The sequence below is a fragment of the Sorex araneus genome, chromosome 5 (assembly GCF_027595985.1).
Source record: "Sorex araneus isolate mSorAra2 chromosome 5, mSorAra2.pri, whole genome shotgun sequence".
Classification (NCBI taxonomy): Eukaryota; Metazoa; Chordata; class Mammalia; order Eulipotyphla; family Soricidae; genus Sorex; species Sorex araneus.
Window position 1 is genome coordinate 33,656,101 of NC_073306.1, and position 17,805 is coordinate 33,673,905.

The window sequence follows — 17,805 nt, forward strand, 5'->3', positions numbered from 1 at the left end:
CCGGCCCCTGGCCACGCCCCACACCCACCTGATGAGCAGCTTGTCCAGCGGTTTGTGCAAGACCACCAGGCAGGGCCGGTCAGACAGGGCCTGCTGGGGCCCCAGCACGGCGGGGGACTTGGAGGGAGAGCTGCCCCCCGCCACGCCCCCCAGCCCCTTCCGCTTCACCTTGGGGGTGGGCTCCTTGCTCTGTACCCGGTGGGGGAAGCGCAGCCGCAGGATCTCTTCCCGCAAGTCCGACACGATCTGGGGAGAGGGGGGCCCACAGGGCTGGGGCCGGCGTCCAGGGCGCCGGGAGGGGCACCGCGCCCCTGGCCTGCCCTCCCAGGGCCTACCTTGTGCCGGGCCTGGGCCGGCGTGCCGATGGGGAAGCCCAGGCGCAGGACCATGCAGGGGGCCTTGGAGATGATACGGACCATGTAGAAGGAGAAGGGGGGCTGGTCGGGGGCGCTGGGGAGGAACGGGAGCCGGTGAGCTGCTGGGGGTGGGGCTGGGGCGGGGGCGGGGGGCGCCTGGGGGGTCCCGCCCCACACCTGGAGAGCAGCTTCACGTAGGAGTAGCCCTCGACCAGCACGAAGCTGCTCCAGTCCCGCAGCAGGGAGGTGAGGGACGAGTGCGAGATGCGGCACTGCACGGTGCTGTAGCGCCCGTTGCTGCCCGGCGCGTGCAGGTGCTTGGGGATGGGCCTGGGCGGGGGCAGAGGCTGCGGTCACACCTCCCGGCTGGCAAGGGCCGGGCACGTGCGGCAGCTGCTGACCTCCCCTCACCCCCCACTTTCCAGGAGGTGACGCACGTGTCGTGCTCCAGGATGAGCACCAGGCGGTGCATGTGCAGCCACCGCTGCCAGGAGTTGGCATCCATGGACAGCACCGGCTTCCAGTAGGCAGCGAACTGGGCATGGGATGAGTCAGAGGCACTCTGCTGCAGGGACAGCACCTGGGCAGGACAGACGTGCGGGGGGCGGGTGGGCAAGGGGGCACTTCCGAGCAGCAGCAGGGCAGCAGACGCAGCAGTCGTGTTTTTTTTTGTTTTGTTTTGTTTTTTAACGCTTTTCTGAGTTTGGGGCCACACCCATCAGTGCTAAGGGCTCTTGGCTCTGTGCTCAGGGATCAGGTTGGGGGACCCTATTTGGTGCTGGGGCCAAACCCAGGCTGGTCCTGTCCCGCAGGCCCCAGAGATGGCAGAGTCTTGGGGTTACAGGAAGCTGCAGCCCAGCCTGGGACGCCCAGCCTGAGAGTTTTGGTTAGGAGGCACGGGCCTGGGATTTTGGGGGGCCCCTCAAAAGCTGAGCACAAGGGCCGGAGAAGGTGCTGCAGGCTGGAGCTGGGGTTCCATCCCCAAAAGCCACCAGGAATGACGCCACCCCTGTGGCAAGAGCCTCCTGCACTTCCGGCTAGGCTGGCGGCTGCAGGCCAAGTGCCAAGGGATCGCGGAGAAAGTGCCGTCTCCAGGAAGGGCCCGTTCACGGTGGCCGGCAGGGGCTGGCGCAAGGGAGGGCCAGGCCAGACTATGCCAGGAGGAGATGGGTGAGCGGGCCCGCGCCTGCTGGGACACCACCCAGCGGCCTGCAGGTCAGGCTGCGCACAGCCTGGTCTGAGGCGGGCAACAGTGCCGCCACAGAGCTCGGCCCCCAGGCTGGCGCACGGGGCAGGACCTGGGCGGGCAGCGGGAGAAAAGGTGGCTGGACCCAAGGCCAGGCGGGCAGGCCCGCGGCACTCACCGGGGCGGTGGAGCCGGGAGGGATGTAGAAGAGGGGCACTCCGCTCTTGGTGCTGTCGGGAAGCGTGAAGTGCTCCGGGACGGAGGAGAAGGACTGCAGGTGAGCGAGCATCTGGTCTGTCTGGTTGATGCTGGGGGACGAGCCGCCCTGAGCCACAGGCCCCGGGGACGGGGGGATGGGGGTGCCCCGGGCAGCTCCACCCCCACATGGTGGGCGCCGGCCCTCCCTCCCTCCCTCCCTCCCTCACCTCTGCAGCGTGTTCCAGAACCGCCGGATGACGTGCGTGCGGTAGAGCGAGCGGATGGGCTGCCTGAGCGCACAGGACACGTCGTGCAGGATGTCGTAGCCGCCTTCCATGGTCACCTCCACCCGCGTCCCCCGCGGGCCCTCGGGCTCCAGGGGCCAGGGCGCCACCGCCATGTACTCGATGCGCATGTTGTGTTTCCACAGCAGCACCAGCTTCACCTCCAGCTGGGCCCCGCCTGCGGCGAGAGGGGGCGGAGGGGGCCCTGGGTGTGGCAAGCCACCGGGGGAAGTTTGGGGGCGCAAACAGAGCGGAGCTCGGGGGCCCACCTCGCCCTCGCTGCCCCCGGGCGAGGACAAGGAATCGGGATGCGACGTGCCGCTCAGACAACCAGCACAGCCTGTCACCGTGACGCGCATGAGCTGTGGGTACGCGTGGTTGGGGGTCAGCGGAGACACAGCGGGGTGCAGAGAACCCTCAGGACTCGGTGACCCTTACCTTTGGCCAGGGTGACCTCGCGGACACTGTAGCCCTCTCGGAGCCGCACGGACACGGTGCTGACCAAGTCAGCCGGCACCTCCTTCTCCGTGTGCTTCTTCCGGCGCAGGGCTAAGGCGGGGTTGCTGCTGGCGGAGACCAGGTGCTCGTTGAACAGGCGGTGCTGGGAGCCTAGTGTGTGAGGACAGGAAGGGAGAAGGCTGTCCCCGGGCTGGCAGAGAGACAGAGGCAGGACTGCAGGGAGATCCCGGGATCTTGGCATCTGTGCCCGGGCACCCAGACCTAGAGGGGTTCCTGCAGGGTCAGTGGGCCCCTCTCCGTGGCCCCCGCCCACCCCTCACCGCAGTAATACTCCGGGTTCAGGGCTTCTCCACTGCGCAGGAAGGAGTAGAGGAGGAACGCCCGGTGGTAGACGGTCAGACCCAGGTTGCCTGGCTCCGGCTCGGGACACGTGGACAGGTAGGAGCCGAACGTTGCCATTGCGATGAACTTCATCAACTCCACGTTGGGCACGTGGCCGAAGCTGCAGTCGTAAGAGTAAACTCCTCCCACCTGGAGAGACGAGCCATCCGGGACCCTTGCTCCAAAAGGGGCCCCAGAGGAGGAGGTCCCTCTCGGAGGAAAAGCCTGCGTGGGGGCCGTGCCCAGGCTCCGGGTCACCGAGTAGGAGGCCCTCTCCGCAGGGCCCCTGCTCTGCAGGCTGCCTTCCCCGGCCTCTGTCTGGAGCCCAGCCTCTGACCACACCCTCAGCTGCAAACGCTGGTCCCACCCGAAAGCCCCTTGGCTCCTGATGTGGGCGAAGGGTCCACTGGACTCTTCGCAAGACATGTGAGGATCCCTCTATCCTATGGGAACGCAGCCACATCCCTTATCTTCAGGGGTCCCTGTCTGCCTTCGCGCCGCTGGATCGGAGATGGGCACAGGCGTCCCTGACGCATCATGGCGTTCCTTCCCAGTTTCTGGACTTCATACCAAGGTTACACCCATGTGCTCAGGGCGTACTCCTAGCTTTGTGCTCAGCGATCACTCCTGGTGGGCTCAGGGGGCCATACTGGATGCTTGCTGGGGATCAAACCTGGGTTGGTCGCATGCATGGCAAATGCTCTGCCCACTGGACTAGCACTCTGGCCCCGAGGCCCATCCGTTCAGAATACTGACTGGCCCTTGTTTGCAGCGCACCTTTGGAAACCTCACTCAACTCTCCAGCCCCTTAGCCCTTAACCTCATCTTTAGGAATCGTCTCTTTTACCCCCACGCCCACTGCCTGACCTGGGACGAGCTCACTGTGCCTTACTGGTCACACAGGCACCCCCTGGGTCCCTTCCACACAGCTGCCGCTGTCTAACTTCACCGAGACGGCTGGTCACGAACCTCTGCCTTCTCTAGGTCCGCATATCCTCCCAGCCCCCTCTGAGTTCCAAACAGGAATGTAACGTAAGCACATTTATTAGACTCACTCTCAATGTCCTGATCCTCCTCACTATTTTCTATTTTTGAGGCTGGGGAGGGGGGGGGGGAACCTGCCGTACTCAGGGAACCCCCATGGTGGCGATCAAAGGCTGGTCGTATATGGTGCTGGGGACTGAACCAGGGCTGGCCGCATGCAGGTGTCTTAACCCCTGGACTGGCTCTCCGGCCCTGTTCCCTCACTGTTTTCTGCTTCCCTCCCCAACGCCCCGTCAGGTTCACCCCACTGACCCCCAAGTCCTACGTGGCCAACACGACACTGCTGTGCAGGCAGGCAGCACCTCCGCTCTCTGCACCCCACCCAGCTGGCCTCCACCGGTCCCGTCCTCCTGAGACCAATCCCCCACCCAGAATTCAGCCCCCCTTTCACTTCGGAGAGAAGCTGAAGGCGCGTGGCTGAATTATCTGCATCTCTTCATCTGTCACCTGACGGGGGGACACTCCCGCTGCGGAGTCCCTCCCCCTGTCTCAAGAGCCAGTGTCCCCGTCAGGCCAGGGCCTTTACTCCCTCCGGCCTCCTTCTATTTCCTTACTGCAACCTCAGCTTCATGATGGTCCTTTAGGAACACGCTCAGGTTTCTAGCTCAAAAACAAAAAAAATGACATAACCCTCCTCCCACCCTGCACTTGGCCCTGCCTCTCCCGCCCTCCCCCACCACTTGATCTGAACAGTCAAATTGCCAAATTCCGTCTGTCAACACTTGCCCGACCCTCCTCCTCTTCTACGCACTTCTTCAGCCACTGCAATTATTTCCCCTGCCACCTCTTCACAGAAACAGCCTGAAAATGAGCCCCGTGACCTCGGCACCACCAGATCTGAAGGACACTTTTCACTCATTTTACATCCTCTTTCTGTTGTTTTTAGCCATTTCTTTTGTCCCCAAACTTTGACTCTTCTGAACAAACAACAAACAAAAAATCAGAATTCACCAGAGTCTCCTGCTTCTTGTCTGTTTTCCTACATCCTCTGCCGGGCCTCTTCTTCTGAAAGCCCTTTATTCACAGGTATTCTCTTGGTTCTTTGGGGATCCTCTCTTCCTCTTAATTGCCATCCATAAGTTGATAAATCTCTCCCCTCAGTGCTGTCTCCTGAGTGTCAGATCTCTATCTCCAACTGCTAACTGCTATGAATACCAACCATTTTTTTCCTTTTTCTTTTTTGGGCCATACCCAGTGATGCTCAGGGGTTGTTCCTGGCTCAGCGCTCAACAATTATTTCTGGCAGTGCACAGAAGACCATATGGAATGCCGGGAACTGAACCTGGGTCAGCCATGTGCAAGGCAAATGCCCTACCACCGGTACCACCACTGACTCTGAATTCAAATCGTTTTTATTTATGAAACATTACTGATTGCAGTGATGGGAGGCAAACCCAGGTCTTATACCTACAAGGCACACATTTTATACAGTGTCAGATCCCAAAGAAGTAGGTACTATATTATAACCGCCAATCATAAGTGAAACTGACCAAGAAGTGATGGGTCAAATGTTATACAACTCACAAGTGGAACCAGATTGGACCCAGACAAGCCTAACTCCAGAACAAGGATCCTTACGACTATCCTGCTTTCCCATAAGCTTTTTTTTTTTTTTTTGAAGTAAAATAGTGTTTATTCGGAGGTTTTGAAGGGGAGGAGGAGGAGAAAGTGGGAGAGAGTGGAGGGGAATGTGCTCAAGAGAGAACTCGGGCTTCTCCAAGGGCAGAGAGAGTCTCTACACACATTCCAGCATTAGACAGGAGAGCATGAACGTGCACATCTCAACACAAGAGACACGTATGCCACACGTGCTCATGCACCACATGTGCTTAGCCATCTGGGCACAAGCAACACATCCCATAAGCTTTTTGAACACATGCACAAACCTGAACTCAGACCCTTAACTCACTCTTTTTTTAAAAAATAATTTATTTGTTTATTTGCCTTTTTGGGTCGTGTCTGAAGAGGCTCAGGGTTACTCCTGGCTCTGCACTGAGTAATTACTCCTAGCAATGCTCAGGGGGCCATATGGGATGCCAGGGATCGAACCTGGGTTGGCCACGTGCAAGGCAAACGCCCTCCCTGCTATACTATTGCTCCGGCACTATCTTAACTCATACTCTTGTCTTCATCCTCGGCAGCTGCCTTGCTTCCTGCTGACTTTGCTGACTTCCCCAGGAATCCCTGAAATCAGAAACTCCAGGGTCTTCTTAATGCCTCGTTCTCGCTCAGCCCTCCTGTATCTCCATGCTAATCTCTCATTTTCTCAATACTATCCTCTTTCTCCTCTTACTCTTAACCCCTCTCATTTAAGCTCTGAGGTAGCACTGAACGCTGCAATAGATAGCTTCTTTCACCCAGATGCAAGCATGGTTTTATGCGCATCAACCCAATCTGCGGCATTCTGCCCACACATCTGCACACGCCTGCTCCATGCTGCAACTTCCCACTCCAGCTTCTTCCGCCTCAGTCCCCCTGCTCTCCAGCTCCTTGCCCCCACGTCTATGCCTCCCACTCGCCGGTATGTTGGTTTAAACTGGCTGTAGTTCTGAGTTTAGGCTTATGGAGCCCTACCCCTTCGCTGTGTAGATACTTTGAGCTGAACTTTCTGATCCTTGCACATAAAAAAAGGAATTGGGGGCTGGGATGGTCAGGTTAGTGCTTGCTGTGACTCCTGCCCCACACCCTGAGGGAAGGTGACCAAGCTCAAGCCTTCTCCCTCCCCTGCACTAGGCCCTGTGGTAGGCACGACACCTCTCTCCTCCACCCCCCCACCCAGCTCTGTTGCTGGCTTTCCCAAGGACAGCCAGCCGTGCCCCCTTGCCTTCCTCACCTGCACGAAGGAGCAGGCCACGGTGCCACTGCGCAGCTGGTTCAGCAGCGTCTCACAGACAGCAACATCGGGTACACTGGTCACGCCGTCTGTGATCACAATGATGCCTGGAACAGGAAACCCCGGGCTGAGACCTGGGAACGTGGACTGCTTCGAAGACACGAGGGCAGGCACTGATTCTCGGGATGGGGCCCTGGGTTAGCCAACCAATGTGCTGCTACCTTTAAAAAATATATGACCCGGGGGCTGGAGCTATGGCACAGCGGGTAGGGCGTTTGCCTTGCACGCGGCCGACCCGGGTTCGATTCCCAGCATCCCATATGGTCCCTTGAGCACCGCCAGGGGTAATTCCTGAGTGCAGAGCCAGGAGTAACCCCTGTGCATCGCTGGGTGTGATCCAAAAAGCAAAAAAAAAAAAATATGACCCTTTGACTTTGACTCTCAGAGGGGTCACATCCAACAGAGCTTGGGGGAACAGGGTAAGGGGGGGAGCAGGGCTCCCCTACAGTATATATATATGTAGTTTCCCCCCCTTCTTCCTGTTGATTTTTGGACCACACCTGGTGATGCTCATGGGTTACTGCCGGCTTTGGCCTTGGGAATTACTCCTGGAGTATTCAGGGGACAAATGAGATGCTGGGGATTGAACTCGGGTTGGCCACGTGCAAGGCAGAAATCCTGCCCACCACAATATACTACCGCTCTGGCCCCCTGGAAACTATTCTTGCTGACCATGGCCCCCCCCACATCACCATCCCCATTGAAACCTATTTCTCCAGTTACGCCAACATTCTCTCTACTGACCTGCGCTTGAGTTCGAGGGCAGCAACTGCAGTGCCAAGATGCCCTGACGAATCATACTGACCAGCCCAAGGTCAGCGGTCACCATGGAGACTCCCACCTTCCGGCCGGGGGGCTCCCCCGTGTCTGGAGACTGGTCTTCTGCCTGACCCAAGGGACAGAAAGGGAAAACGGGACACACGGCACTGTGGTTCCCAGGCAAGCCAAGGCAGAACATGCAGTGCAGCACTGCCCGGGCCAGACGAGTCGACCGTCAGAGAACCCCAGAGCCTCTGCTCTGCCATGGGGTCCTGACTAGGCTCCCCACCTGTGTGTGAGGAGCTCAGCATCCACTCCGGACCAGCAGCCCTGCCCCCCACTTTGCTAATAAGGCCCCTTTTCCTTTCCCATTATGAAATATTAACTAGATCAACCAGCTTAAGTCTTCGGGCAGAGAGAACTGACATTTTCTTGGCTACTTCGAGGCTACCCAGAGGAACCAGTGCATTCTACTGAGCTCAAGCAGTTTCAGCCCTGATCATACAAAATGTAACTAGAGATCAAAGTCACCCCTGATCGCCTCCTCAAGTCCACTGTGAGGGGGGGAGAGGAGGCCCAGGGCTGACATACACAAGCACCAGCTACTGGCCTCTCGTCTTCTCCCAGAGGCGTCTCGGAGAGCGCCTCTGAGCTCTCTGCCAGGGCGACTGTGCTCAGCTGGTCCCTCTCCCAGCACCCGGGCCCCTCCCCTGCACGTACCTGGCCCTGGGGGTCATACTGCTGCTGCAGAGTGGCCGCCACCTTATCCTCAAAGAGGCAGAGCTGCTCATTGACCTGCTGCAGGAAGACCTCCCGCTGGGAAGGGTCCAAGAGACAGCCCTGCACCAGCACCTGAGAAGCACAAAGGCGTGACGGGGGTGGGGAGGCGCCGGCAGGACCCCTGTTTATGCTTCACCGCTCCCTTGGGTGATTCTGACTTCTACTCCACGGGGTCTGAGGTGGATGAAGTCCACAACCAGTTCTCCCTCACTAGAACATCTCTTATCTGGGCCTTCCCTCCCTGACAGGTTCACCCTGTCACTCCTCAGGGTACGAGTCATTCAGCACCTACCTGGGGTGGCGGGGGCATGGGGGGGAGGTGCTACCTTCTGCTCAGAGTCCTCTCCACTCCGAGCTTCCCCAGATTCCCGCATGGGGGCGCCACAGACCTAGCTCCTTCCATCTTGGGCCACTAGACTGGCCCTGGGGCAGTGGGCCAGAGCCCATTTCATTCTAACTCACACTTTTCCGGTAGGTTTGGTTTTGGTCTTGGTGTTTGGGCTACAGTCATTGGTTCTCAGGGGCTACTCCTGGCTCAGGGCTCAAGGTTGCTCCCAGTGAGACTGGAGGAGGGTGGGGGGGAAGGGGACGAAGTGGTGTCAGGGATAGAACTGGGTGTCTAGCCTGCAAAGCATGCACTCAGCCTGCTGAGCTCCGTCCCTTACTCACTGGAGGGGGGAGGGGGACTGCGGGCTGGGGAGCAAGCCAGGAGGTCACACAGGTGCTCTACTGCTGCCCCATCTGTTTTTGTTTGGGGGCCACCCAGCACAGAGGATACTCCTAGTTGTGCTCAGGGGAACCCTATGTGGGAAGCTGGATACCAAACCAGGGTAGGCTGCGCCAAAGGCAACCCTCCTGCCCTGTCCACTTCACTGGAGAAAGGAAACCAGTCAATAGGAAATCCCCCCTTTCCTGAATCCCGGGGTGGGGGGACTCCAACGAACTAAAAATGCCTCAATGGACGCTGAGTCTCTTTTTAAAGTTTTGGTTTTTGGGGATACACCGGGTGACGGTGATGCTCAGGACTTCTACTGACTTTGTTGTTTTTAGTGGTGGTGGAGGTGCAGGAACTTTGCACATCAAAACCACAATGTTGGCATCACTGGCACCATGTTCAACTAAGATAAAAATAAATATTAAAAACTAAAGATTCATGCTTTCAAGAATATTCAGTGACAGACAAAAGTGACCACAATATACTAAAAATAAAACACTTAAAAGGAGTGTCTGGGAGGAACCCAGCACCACTCCTCTAGCTGGGTGGAGGAGTGTCTGTGAGGGAGAAGGCAGACAGACTCAAAGACAAGGCTGGGGTGTTATGGGTGAGTTTTTTTTTTCTTTTTGGGTCACACCTGGCGATGCACAGGGGTTACTCCTGGCTCTGCACTCAGGAATTACCCCTGGCGGTGCTCAGGGGACCATATGGGATGCTGGGATTCAAACCCGGGTCAGCCGCGTGCAAGGCAAATGCCCTACCTGTTGTGCTATCGCTCTAGCCCCACATCCTGAGCTTTTAACTACACATTCAACTCCTGTACAGAATCAAATTCAAGTCCTTTTTTGTTTGTTTTTAATTTTTGCATCACCACACCCAGTGATGCTCAGGGGTCACTCCTGGCTCTGCACTCAGGAATCACTTCTACCAGTGCTCATGGAACCATACAGGATGCCAGGGATTGAACCTGGGTTGGCCATGTGCAAGACAAGCACCCAACCTCCTGTACAGGCTAACATCTATACAGGCTCCAGCCACCTCAAATTAAAGTCTTTACTGACTACACTCATTTGTGGAATATAAAATAACATAACGTGAAACTGACACCCAAGGGCTGTAGACACAGGGCCAGGAATATTGCTCCATAGTTGGGAGTCTGTCTCATGAGCTGGGGGAGAAGACAGCTGGAATAGAGAAGTCAGTGATGGTTGGAGGGATCGTTTGGGATGGGAGATGTGTGCTGAAAGTAGATAAAGGACCAAATGTGATAGCCTCTCACATTATTGCAAACCATAATGCCCAAAAGTAGAGTCAGAGTATGGGGGAAATTGTCTGCCACAGAGGCAGGGGGAAGACTGGGAAGCTGGGGTGAAGGGTGGGGGTGGGGGTGGGGGTGGGGGATACTGGGGTCATTGGTGTGGAAAATGTGCACTAGTGGAGGGATGGTTGTTTGATCACTGTATGACTGGAAGTCATATTTTTTGTGCTGAGGGATCACACCAGGTGGGAGTCGAGGGCAGCTGTGTATAAGCAAAGCACCCTCTCCATTGTACTATCTCTCTGGCCCCGCCCTAGTAGACAGCTCTAAAGAATCTTGCTTTTTTGCCCCTCTGCCTGGTGAGCCCATTTCCCTTTCTTTGAGTGGTGAACCTTAATTCCTCCTGCAAGAACCAATTCAAATGCCCCTTTGTCCAAAAGTCTTCCCCACTGCTATCCCAGGCCTAGCTGGGTGCTTCCATATCACCTGCGTCATAATTTATCAGTACCCTTATCACAGTCCTTTGAAATGAACTTTTTTTTTTTTTAATTTTTTATTGTGGAAAGTTACAAAGTTACAAAGTTTTCAGGTTTAAATCTCAGTTATACAATGCTCGAATACCCATCCCTTCACCAGTGCTCATATTCCACCACCAAGAATCCCAGTATAGCTCCACCCCGCCCCCTCACACCCCAAACACCCCCACGCCCCTAGCTGAAATGAACTTTTCATCTGCCTCTGCTACGAAGCTTTCAACTCCCCGGCTCAGGATAGAGCCATTTTCTAATTTATCTGGTTAGAGCAGCTAACCCAAGCTTCAGGGTGTTTTTGCCCAAATGGAACCAAGTGTTGAATAATTATCTAACATCCGGGCTTTCTAAATCTGGGCCTTCAGCACCTACAAAGCCTGGTCTCTGTCTGAAGAGGAGGCCCCCAGCCAGCAGTGCCCAGGGCTGTATCAGGACAGGACTTCAAACCAGGGGAGACCTGGGAGCCATTCATTGCGTGGCTGTATATTTCAAACCCTTGGGTGTTATTTCCAGTACCCCGTCTCTCAAAGCTAGTTTGGTAGCTAAGGAAATAACCAAATGATCAGGGAATGATCTGGGGTAAGCTCCTCCTGATGATTTCAGGGTGGTTAAGAGAAGAGGAGGGGGAAACAGGGCCATTGCTTATCTAAGCCAAAAACTGATATTCTAGTAACAGACTTGGCCATTCTCCAAAAGGAGTGCCCTGCAACCGCCCGCATGGGGGCCAGATAAGCCCTACATCATCCGTGTGGTGAGCATGGCCCCAACAGATCACAGGGCTCTCAGCAAACAATCTTTCTCTGCCCTCAGAAACTATGTCTGTGTATTTTTTATATGTAAAAATCATAAAACTATTCCAAAAGACCATCTCCTAGGGGTTCATGCCTGGATACTAGCAAACCTGATCGAATAAAAGGAGGGTTGAAGGAAGGCAGAGAGAACAGACACCAGCAGCCAGCACCAGAGAGAGGAGAGAGACATGTGGACCAATCAATACTAAACTGACAGGAAGTTCCTGGGATGGCCCTAAAGACTAGAGGAATGGAGACTTCTCAGGAGGTGAGAGGCTCAGGGAGATGACAGGCCCAAGCAGGCAGCAGAGCTGGGGACTAAGGCCAGGACAACAGAGACAGACTAAGGGCTTGGTCTGCGGACTGCCACAGGTGAGAGCTGAAGGCACAAAGGCTGCAATACCTGGTGGGACTGTAGGCCAATGATGGAGGAGTAGGCCTGGATAGTTACGTAGATCTCGGGCTGGAAGTCAATGCAAGATCCGGGCACTCGGAAAGGTCGAAGCAGCCCCCCGAGGCAGCGAGAGAGGGCATGGAAAACTTCATCAAACAAGATCTCCCCTGTGGAATCATCCTGGGGGCAATGCAAAGAAAGGTCTCACGAGGGTAAGCAGAGGCCCCCACTGACAGAGGGCAGAAAAACAAGCCACTTCCATGGGTAATGGGACTTTCATCTTCAGGTTGACTGTCCCCAAATCCAGTGACACAGGTAGGACAGGGTTTGTCTTCCAATACCCACCAGTCCTTTACGAGCCTGACCCTCCCAACCCTGACAGGCAGGAGTCCTTTCTCACCTCCTTCCACCCTTTCCCGATCCTTCTCGCCCCCCCACCCGATCCTTCCTTCCCACGGCCTTGCCAAACCCTTACCACGATGCCTGTCGAGGGGCTAAGGTCCAGTTCAATAACAAATCGATACTGCCAAGCCAGGAAGGTGACCCGGGTGGAAGGCACGAGGAGGAAAGGCCTTGGGGTCACTGGTTCATCCGGCTGCCACCCGGGGGGCAGCACACTGAGGACTTCCAACTCCTGCTCAGACTGGAGCTGACAGTCAGGGTGGGGAGAAGAAGAAGAAACACTCAGGGAACGGCCACTCCTTCTTGCCAAGAACATGCTGCAGTCTCCACTGTGACATACCACTGGACCCACTGCCCACAACCGAGCCATACAGCCTTCCTCCCACTAGCTGGAAAAATTATTCAATAAAACTGCCCTGATGAAATCAGCGTGAGTGGGAAAAGCCACGTGGCCCTCCCGGAGTTAGAGCCCTCAGAGTTAGTCTCCTTCCCCATCTGTTTCCAGCACCCTCCTAAAAACACTCCTGATGGGCCAAGCCCCTCTAGTGCTGTGTGTCTCTGGACCTCACCAGTGTCTCCTGAGGTGTGGCCTGCACCGTCTGATGCAGGTGATTGAGGAACCAAGCCAGGCGAACATTTCGGGAGATTCTATAATCCTTTTTCATCAACAGGAACACCTGCCCAGCTTCTTCCACCTGGAGACAAAAAAAAAACATTAATAGATGTCTAAAGAATTACTGCTTTATATTTTGGCTTGAGAGCTGAAACAGGATAGGCTTTCGGTGTGCTAGGATTCCTCCTGATTTTTATACTGATTCACAGTGATAAGGATGAGTCCATAAATTGTACATCAGGTTCCATCTTAAAGTTGGACATACACTCTTTTTGGCTTACATGCAAACCAGATTAAGATGTACCTAGAAATGGCCTCTCTGAAAACAGCACGTGGCTGATCATTTTGAGTTCCTTTGGACAATTACTCCTTGTGCCATTAGGAAGTGTTAATGCCCATGGAGCGTTCTCACTGAAGGGCAATCATGTATGAACCAGTCAGTATTGTTTTTAAACAGCAGCTACTGTGTAGACTTATCATCTCTATTTGAAGAAACATTTATCCAAGTTTGTGCAACAATAAAACAACAAAACCCATCCACAGAGAACAGAGAATAATTGTAGCACATAAGCACTTAGAGGGCCAGGGGCATGAGAAAGTTCAAGGTGATCTCCCGTAGAAAACTTGTGGGCCCATTCAGGATTGTCATTTGGGAATAGCTCTTCCCTTGTTGAACTATTTCATTCTTTTGTCCCTTGGTTTTTAGTAATGAAAATATACATTGCAGTGGGTACATCAATCTCTTGTTGTAGTTGCTTGTTGTTTTGTTCGTTGGTTGGGGGACACCACTGGAGCTCAGGCTTTACTCCTGGCAGTGCCCAGGGGAACATACATGGTGCCAGGGACCGAACCAAGGTCAGGCACATGCAAGGTAAGCCCTCTTCCCCCCGTACTGTCTCGAGCCCAGGCAATCTTTCTAACCTTCATGCTTTGATCATCGAAGGACTGTGCTACCTCTCAGAAGTTGAACTAATGCCTATGGACATCATTTCCTGCCTTTTAAATAATGCTCTTTTCAAAGATTAGTTGCTTCCTGGTGCAGGTTTATGAACTCTTTGGATAGGAGCGGGAGAAGGAGGCTGTGCAGGTGGGGGAAAATTTTCTCAGACTTTTAAATTTATAGGGGGCTGGCGCCTTGCATGCGGCCAACCGGGGTTCGATTACCAGCATCCCTATGCATCGCCAGGTGTGACCCAAAAAGCAAAAAAAAAATAAGAAGAAGAAATAAATTTACAATGAAGGTAGTTTTTGAAAATCAAGTTATGTGTATCTGAAAAAGCCGGAAAAGTTCCTATTGCCTATAGATCACTGTGTAAGTAATTTGTCCAAAGAGTTGAATAATCCCAAAGTGATAGACCAACTAACCCGACCTCCACGTAAGGTCTTTCCAAGAATTCAATTCCCAACTCTCTGCTCCCAGGCCCCCTTTATAGACAAAGTGAGTTATTCATATTATCACATGGGTGAATTTCTCTTATAAATTCCTTGAGAGCAAGGGTTGCGTCTTCTATTTTTGTGTTCATGAGCTTGGCAAATTGCTTAAAATAGAATACTCAATAATGCTAGACAGCTCCTTCTAATAAGCATCAATTAGCAGAAGGCACTTCGAGACATCTGTTGGGGGGAAGAAAACCCTTCTGAATGTCTCAACAATAAAACATCTGAAGAAACAACCCCCCACCCCCGAACTTACCAATTGTGAACAGTCTAATCCCTTCTTTGTATTAATTCGTGAACAGTCAATTCAACAATTGACAAGAATCCGTCGCCCAAATCTTCACCCCTCTCCTACAGTTCTCCCCCAGCATGACTCAGGATGATGAACCCGATGCTCTCCTATAAACCATGCCAGCTGCACTCAGACGAAAAGAATATCACCTGCCAATGGTGCCATTTCTAGCAGGTATTTACCAATCCTTTATTTGCCAGGTATTCAATCTTATCTGTTCCACTTAGAAAGTCTGCCAATCAGAGACAGTGCAGCAGGCAGGCACTTGCCTCGCATGTTGACAGCCAGGTTTGGTTCCTGGCATCACATACCATTCCCTGAGCACTGCCAGGAATGAGTCCTGGGCTTAGAACCAGGAAGAAGCCCTGGGTACTGCATTATAAACCAAACAAAGAAAAAGGGAAAGAGAGAGGAAGGTTGCCAATCCCTCAAGCTCTTCTCTCTCAGCACTAAAAGGTGCTTTCTGTTTCAGATAGAAAACCGGGGTGAACTGGTCTGAAATTGTTTTCTTCCAGATTAATCCTTAGTTGTAATATTCCTTTATTCTCTTACTCTTGCCTTAGACAATTATGACACTCTTTCTGTTCTAGACAACTGCAAATTTCATCTCCTGAGTAGTGACAGAAGAAACTGAGATCAAAAAATGTCGTGAAGGGGCTGGAGCGATAAGCACAGTGGGTAGGGCGTTTGCCTTGCACGCGGCCGACCCGGGTTCGATTCCCAGCATCCCATATGGTTCCCTGAGCACCGCCAGGAGCGATTCCTCAATGCAGAGCCAGGAGTAACCCCTGTGCATCGCCAGGTGTGACCCAAAAAGCAAAAAAAAAAGTTGTGAAAAAAAATTTTTAATTAAAAAAACAAACATCAAAATTCAAATGACTTAAAACACTTTGCAGATAAAAGGTCAGAAGTGAAACAGGTCAATATGCTACAAAAATCTACTAAGAGTGATAAATAGTAAAATTAGAACTTTAAGAGCAGAAAAGTCTTACAGTAGTCACAAAGAAGGGGATGGATGGGGGATTTACATGAGCAGAAAGAATATTCTAACATAATCAGGAAGCCAAAAAGACATTGACAGGATGTGAACCAATGCTATTTTGTTTCCTGTCTCTATCCATGTCACATAAGATCACACTTTGGGAAATCTTCCTATTACACTGCTTCCCTGCACCGTGCTGAGGAGTCTGGGTTTGATCCTGAGAGTTAGGTCAAGCTACCAAACTTGCAGCAGGGCAGTAACACTAGATCTGCATTTAGAAAGATTCTGCATGTTACCAGGAGTTCCTGGAAAGAGCCTCGGGACCAGGAGCCTCGACCAAAGCAGCTATTCTGCAAACTGTTTAGGAGAGGTCCCTAAAGAGACGGATAGTTGAGTTTGAATGCAACTACCATTGTTTCCAGAGTCTTGACATGGGGGTTGGGGGGGGGGAGTCAGCTAAACCAGCCATGTGAGCACAGTTACACTGTAAGGGATTTCTAGAATATAACAGACTAGAAGTGAGGAGGAAAGTAACGAAAAGAAAGAAAGGTGTCCAGGATGACTAAAATAGCATCGGAAAACAAGATGCAGAAAATTTCCAAGCATGCTAGAGAAGCTAAGAGCTATTTACCATCATTTCTATCTCCTATCCCTCTCACAAGCCCTGGCAAATTATACTGCCATGCTCCCCCAAACAGAAAGGGTATCTGCTGGCAAAGAAGAAATTGCATCATCTCCTTCTGCCTTCTCTTCCTCTGCTCCTTGGTCTCAGGGCAAGCTATTCTAATAAACCAGGCAGCCTCTCCCTCAGGACTGACAGTGCTGGTGTCAGGATATTCGTGGATGCTTCTGTTTGGGAGTTCACTGTTGGATGCCTGCCAGGGCTCATATCTAAAAAAGGATGATGGGTTGAGGCTCAGAGAATTATCAGAAAAGGAAGGTTATCACAATTCAGCAGTCCTTTGTTTATCACTCCATCCCCAGAGCCTCATGCAGGCCCCAGCATATAGGATCCCAACAAATATTTACAGAGTAAGTGAGTTCAATAGGTGTTCTAAGAAAAGCAGATTCCACATTTAAAATTAAACATGGGGTAAGGCAGGCAATTTCGGAGTTAGGGCACCTGCTTTGCTTGGGGGCCTGATCCTGCTTGATCCCTGGCACAGCACAGCATTTTGGGGTGCCCAGTTCATCCCTAGCACTGCAGGGTCAATTAGAGCCACATCCTTGGGCCCCTGCATTGAACCTCTGCTTTAGTTGGCCATTAGCCACGAGGTGCCCTTGGGCCTCCTGAGTAACCCTTCGAAGACTTCACAGAAACAAAAGAAAAAGTCAATCACAGGGGCCGGAGCGATAGTGCAGCAGGAAGGGTGTTTGCCTTGCATGCGGTCAACACGGGTTCTATCTCCGGCATCACATATGGTCCCCCAAGGACCGCCAGGAGTAATTCCTGAGTGCAGAGCCAGGTGTAACTCCTGAGCATTGCCAGGTGTGACCCAAAAAGGAAAAAAAAAAAACCTCATCATAGCCCCAACACTGGAGGGAGCTGACAGAATTGCAGAAAGCTGCCTAAGGCTCCCCCTCAGGCAGCCCCCTCAGGCCTCCACTCGGCCCCAAGCCGAGTGACAAGAGCTGCTATGACAAGAGCTGCTATGCTGTCACCACCCCTCCTAGAGGGGGCCTCCAGCAACCAGCAGCCCAGCCCCAGAGGGAGTTGAAGGGCCACGAAGAGGCAGCAGTACACGGCCACTAGGGGGAGCCCCACAACTCTCACCTGGGCCCAGAACCCTGAGGGAGACAGCAGCGAGGAACAAGCCACCAGCCCCAGGCTCCTTCCTAGGTGTCATCAGACCGAGGGGGAAGCATTCATGCTCAGCGCAGGGCAGAGAAACAAAGCACCAAGAGGCCACTGAGGCCACCTCCTCCCCTTCAGATCTGGTGCCCTACGCAAGCTCCGCTCTCGGGGAAATTGTTAAGCACAGTGGGTAGGGCATCTGCCTTGCACTCGGCCGACCCAGGTTCGATTCCTCTGTCCCTCTTGGAGAGCCCGG

At 53.6% G+C, this 17,805-nt stretch overlaps 1 protein-coding gene across 1 annotated transcript in view; it reads right to left on the bottom strand.

Annotated features, from left to right (window-relative positions):
- Positions 1 to 17,805, bottom strand: part of SZT2 (SZT2 subunit of KICSTOR complex) — a 61,221-nt gene that overhangs the window by 24,608 nt on the left and 18,808 nt on the right. Inside the window, exons 2-15 of the mRNA XM_055138539.1 lie at positions 13,000 to 13,125; positions 12,504 to 12,677; positions 12,038 to 12,208; positions 8,281 to 8,412; positions 7,546 to 7,687; positions 6,742 to 6,848; positions 2,804 to 3,014; positions 2,463 to 2,633; positions 1,968 to 2,202; positions 1,721 to 1,850; positions 794 to 936; positions 534 to 686; positions 336 to 450; positions 29 to 246 (exon numbers count right to left, since the gene is read on the bottom strand). Of these exons, the coding sequence (XP_054994514.1) occupies positions 29 to 246; positions 336 to 450; positions 534 to 686; positions 794 to 936; positions 1,721 to 1,850; positions 1,968 to 2,202; positions 2,463 to 2,633; positions 2,804 to 3,014; positions 6,742 to 6,848; positions 7,546 to 7,687; positions 8,281 to 8,412; positions 12,038 to 12,208; positions 12,504 to 12,677; positions 13,000 to 13,125 (2,228 nt within the window). The remainder of the gene's footprint in view (positions 1 to 28; positions 247 to 335; positions 451 to 533; positions 687 to 793; positions 937 to 1,720; positions 1,851 to 1,967; positions 2,203 to 2,462; positions 2,634 to 2,803; positions 3,015 to 6,741; positions 6,849 to 7,545; positions 7,688 to 8,280; positions 8,413 to 12,037; positions 12,209 to 12,503; positions 12,678 to 12,999; positions 13,126 to 17,805) is intronic.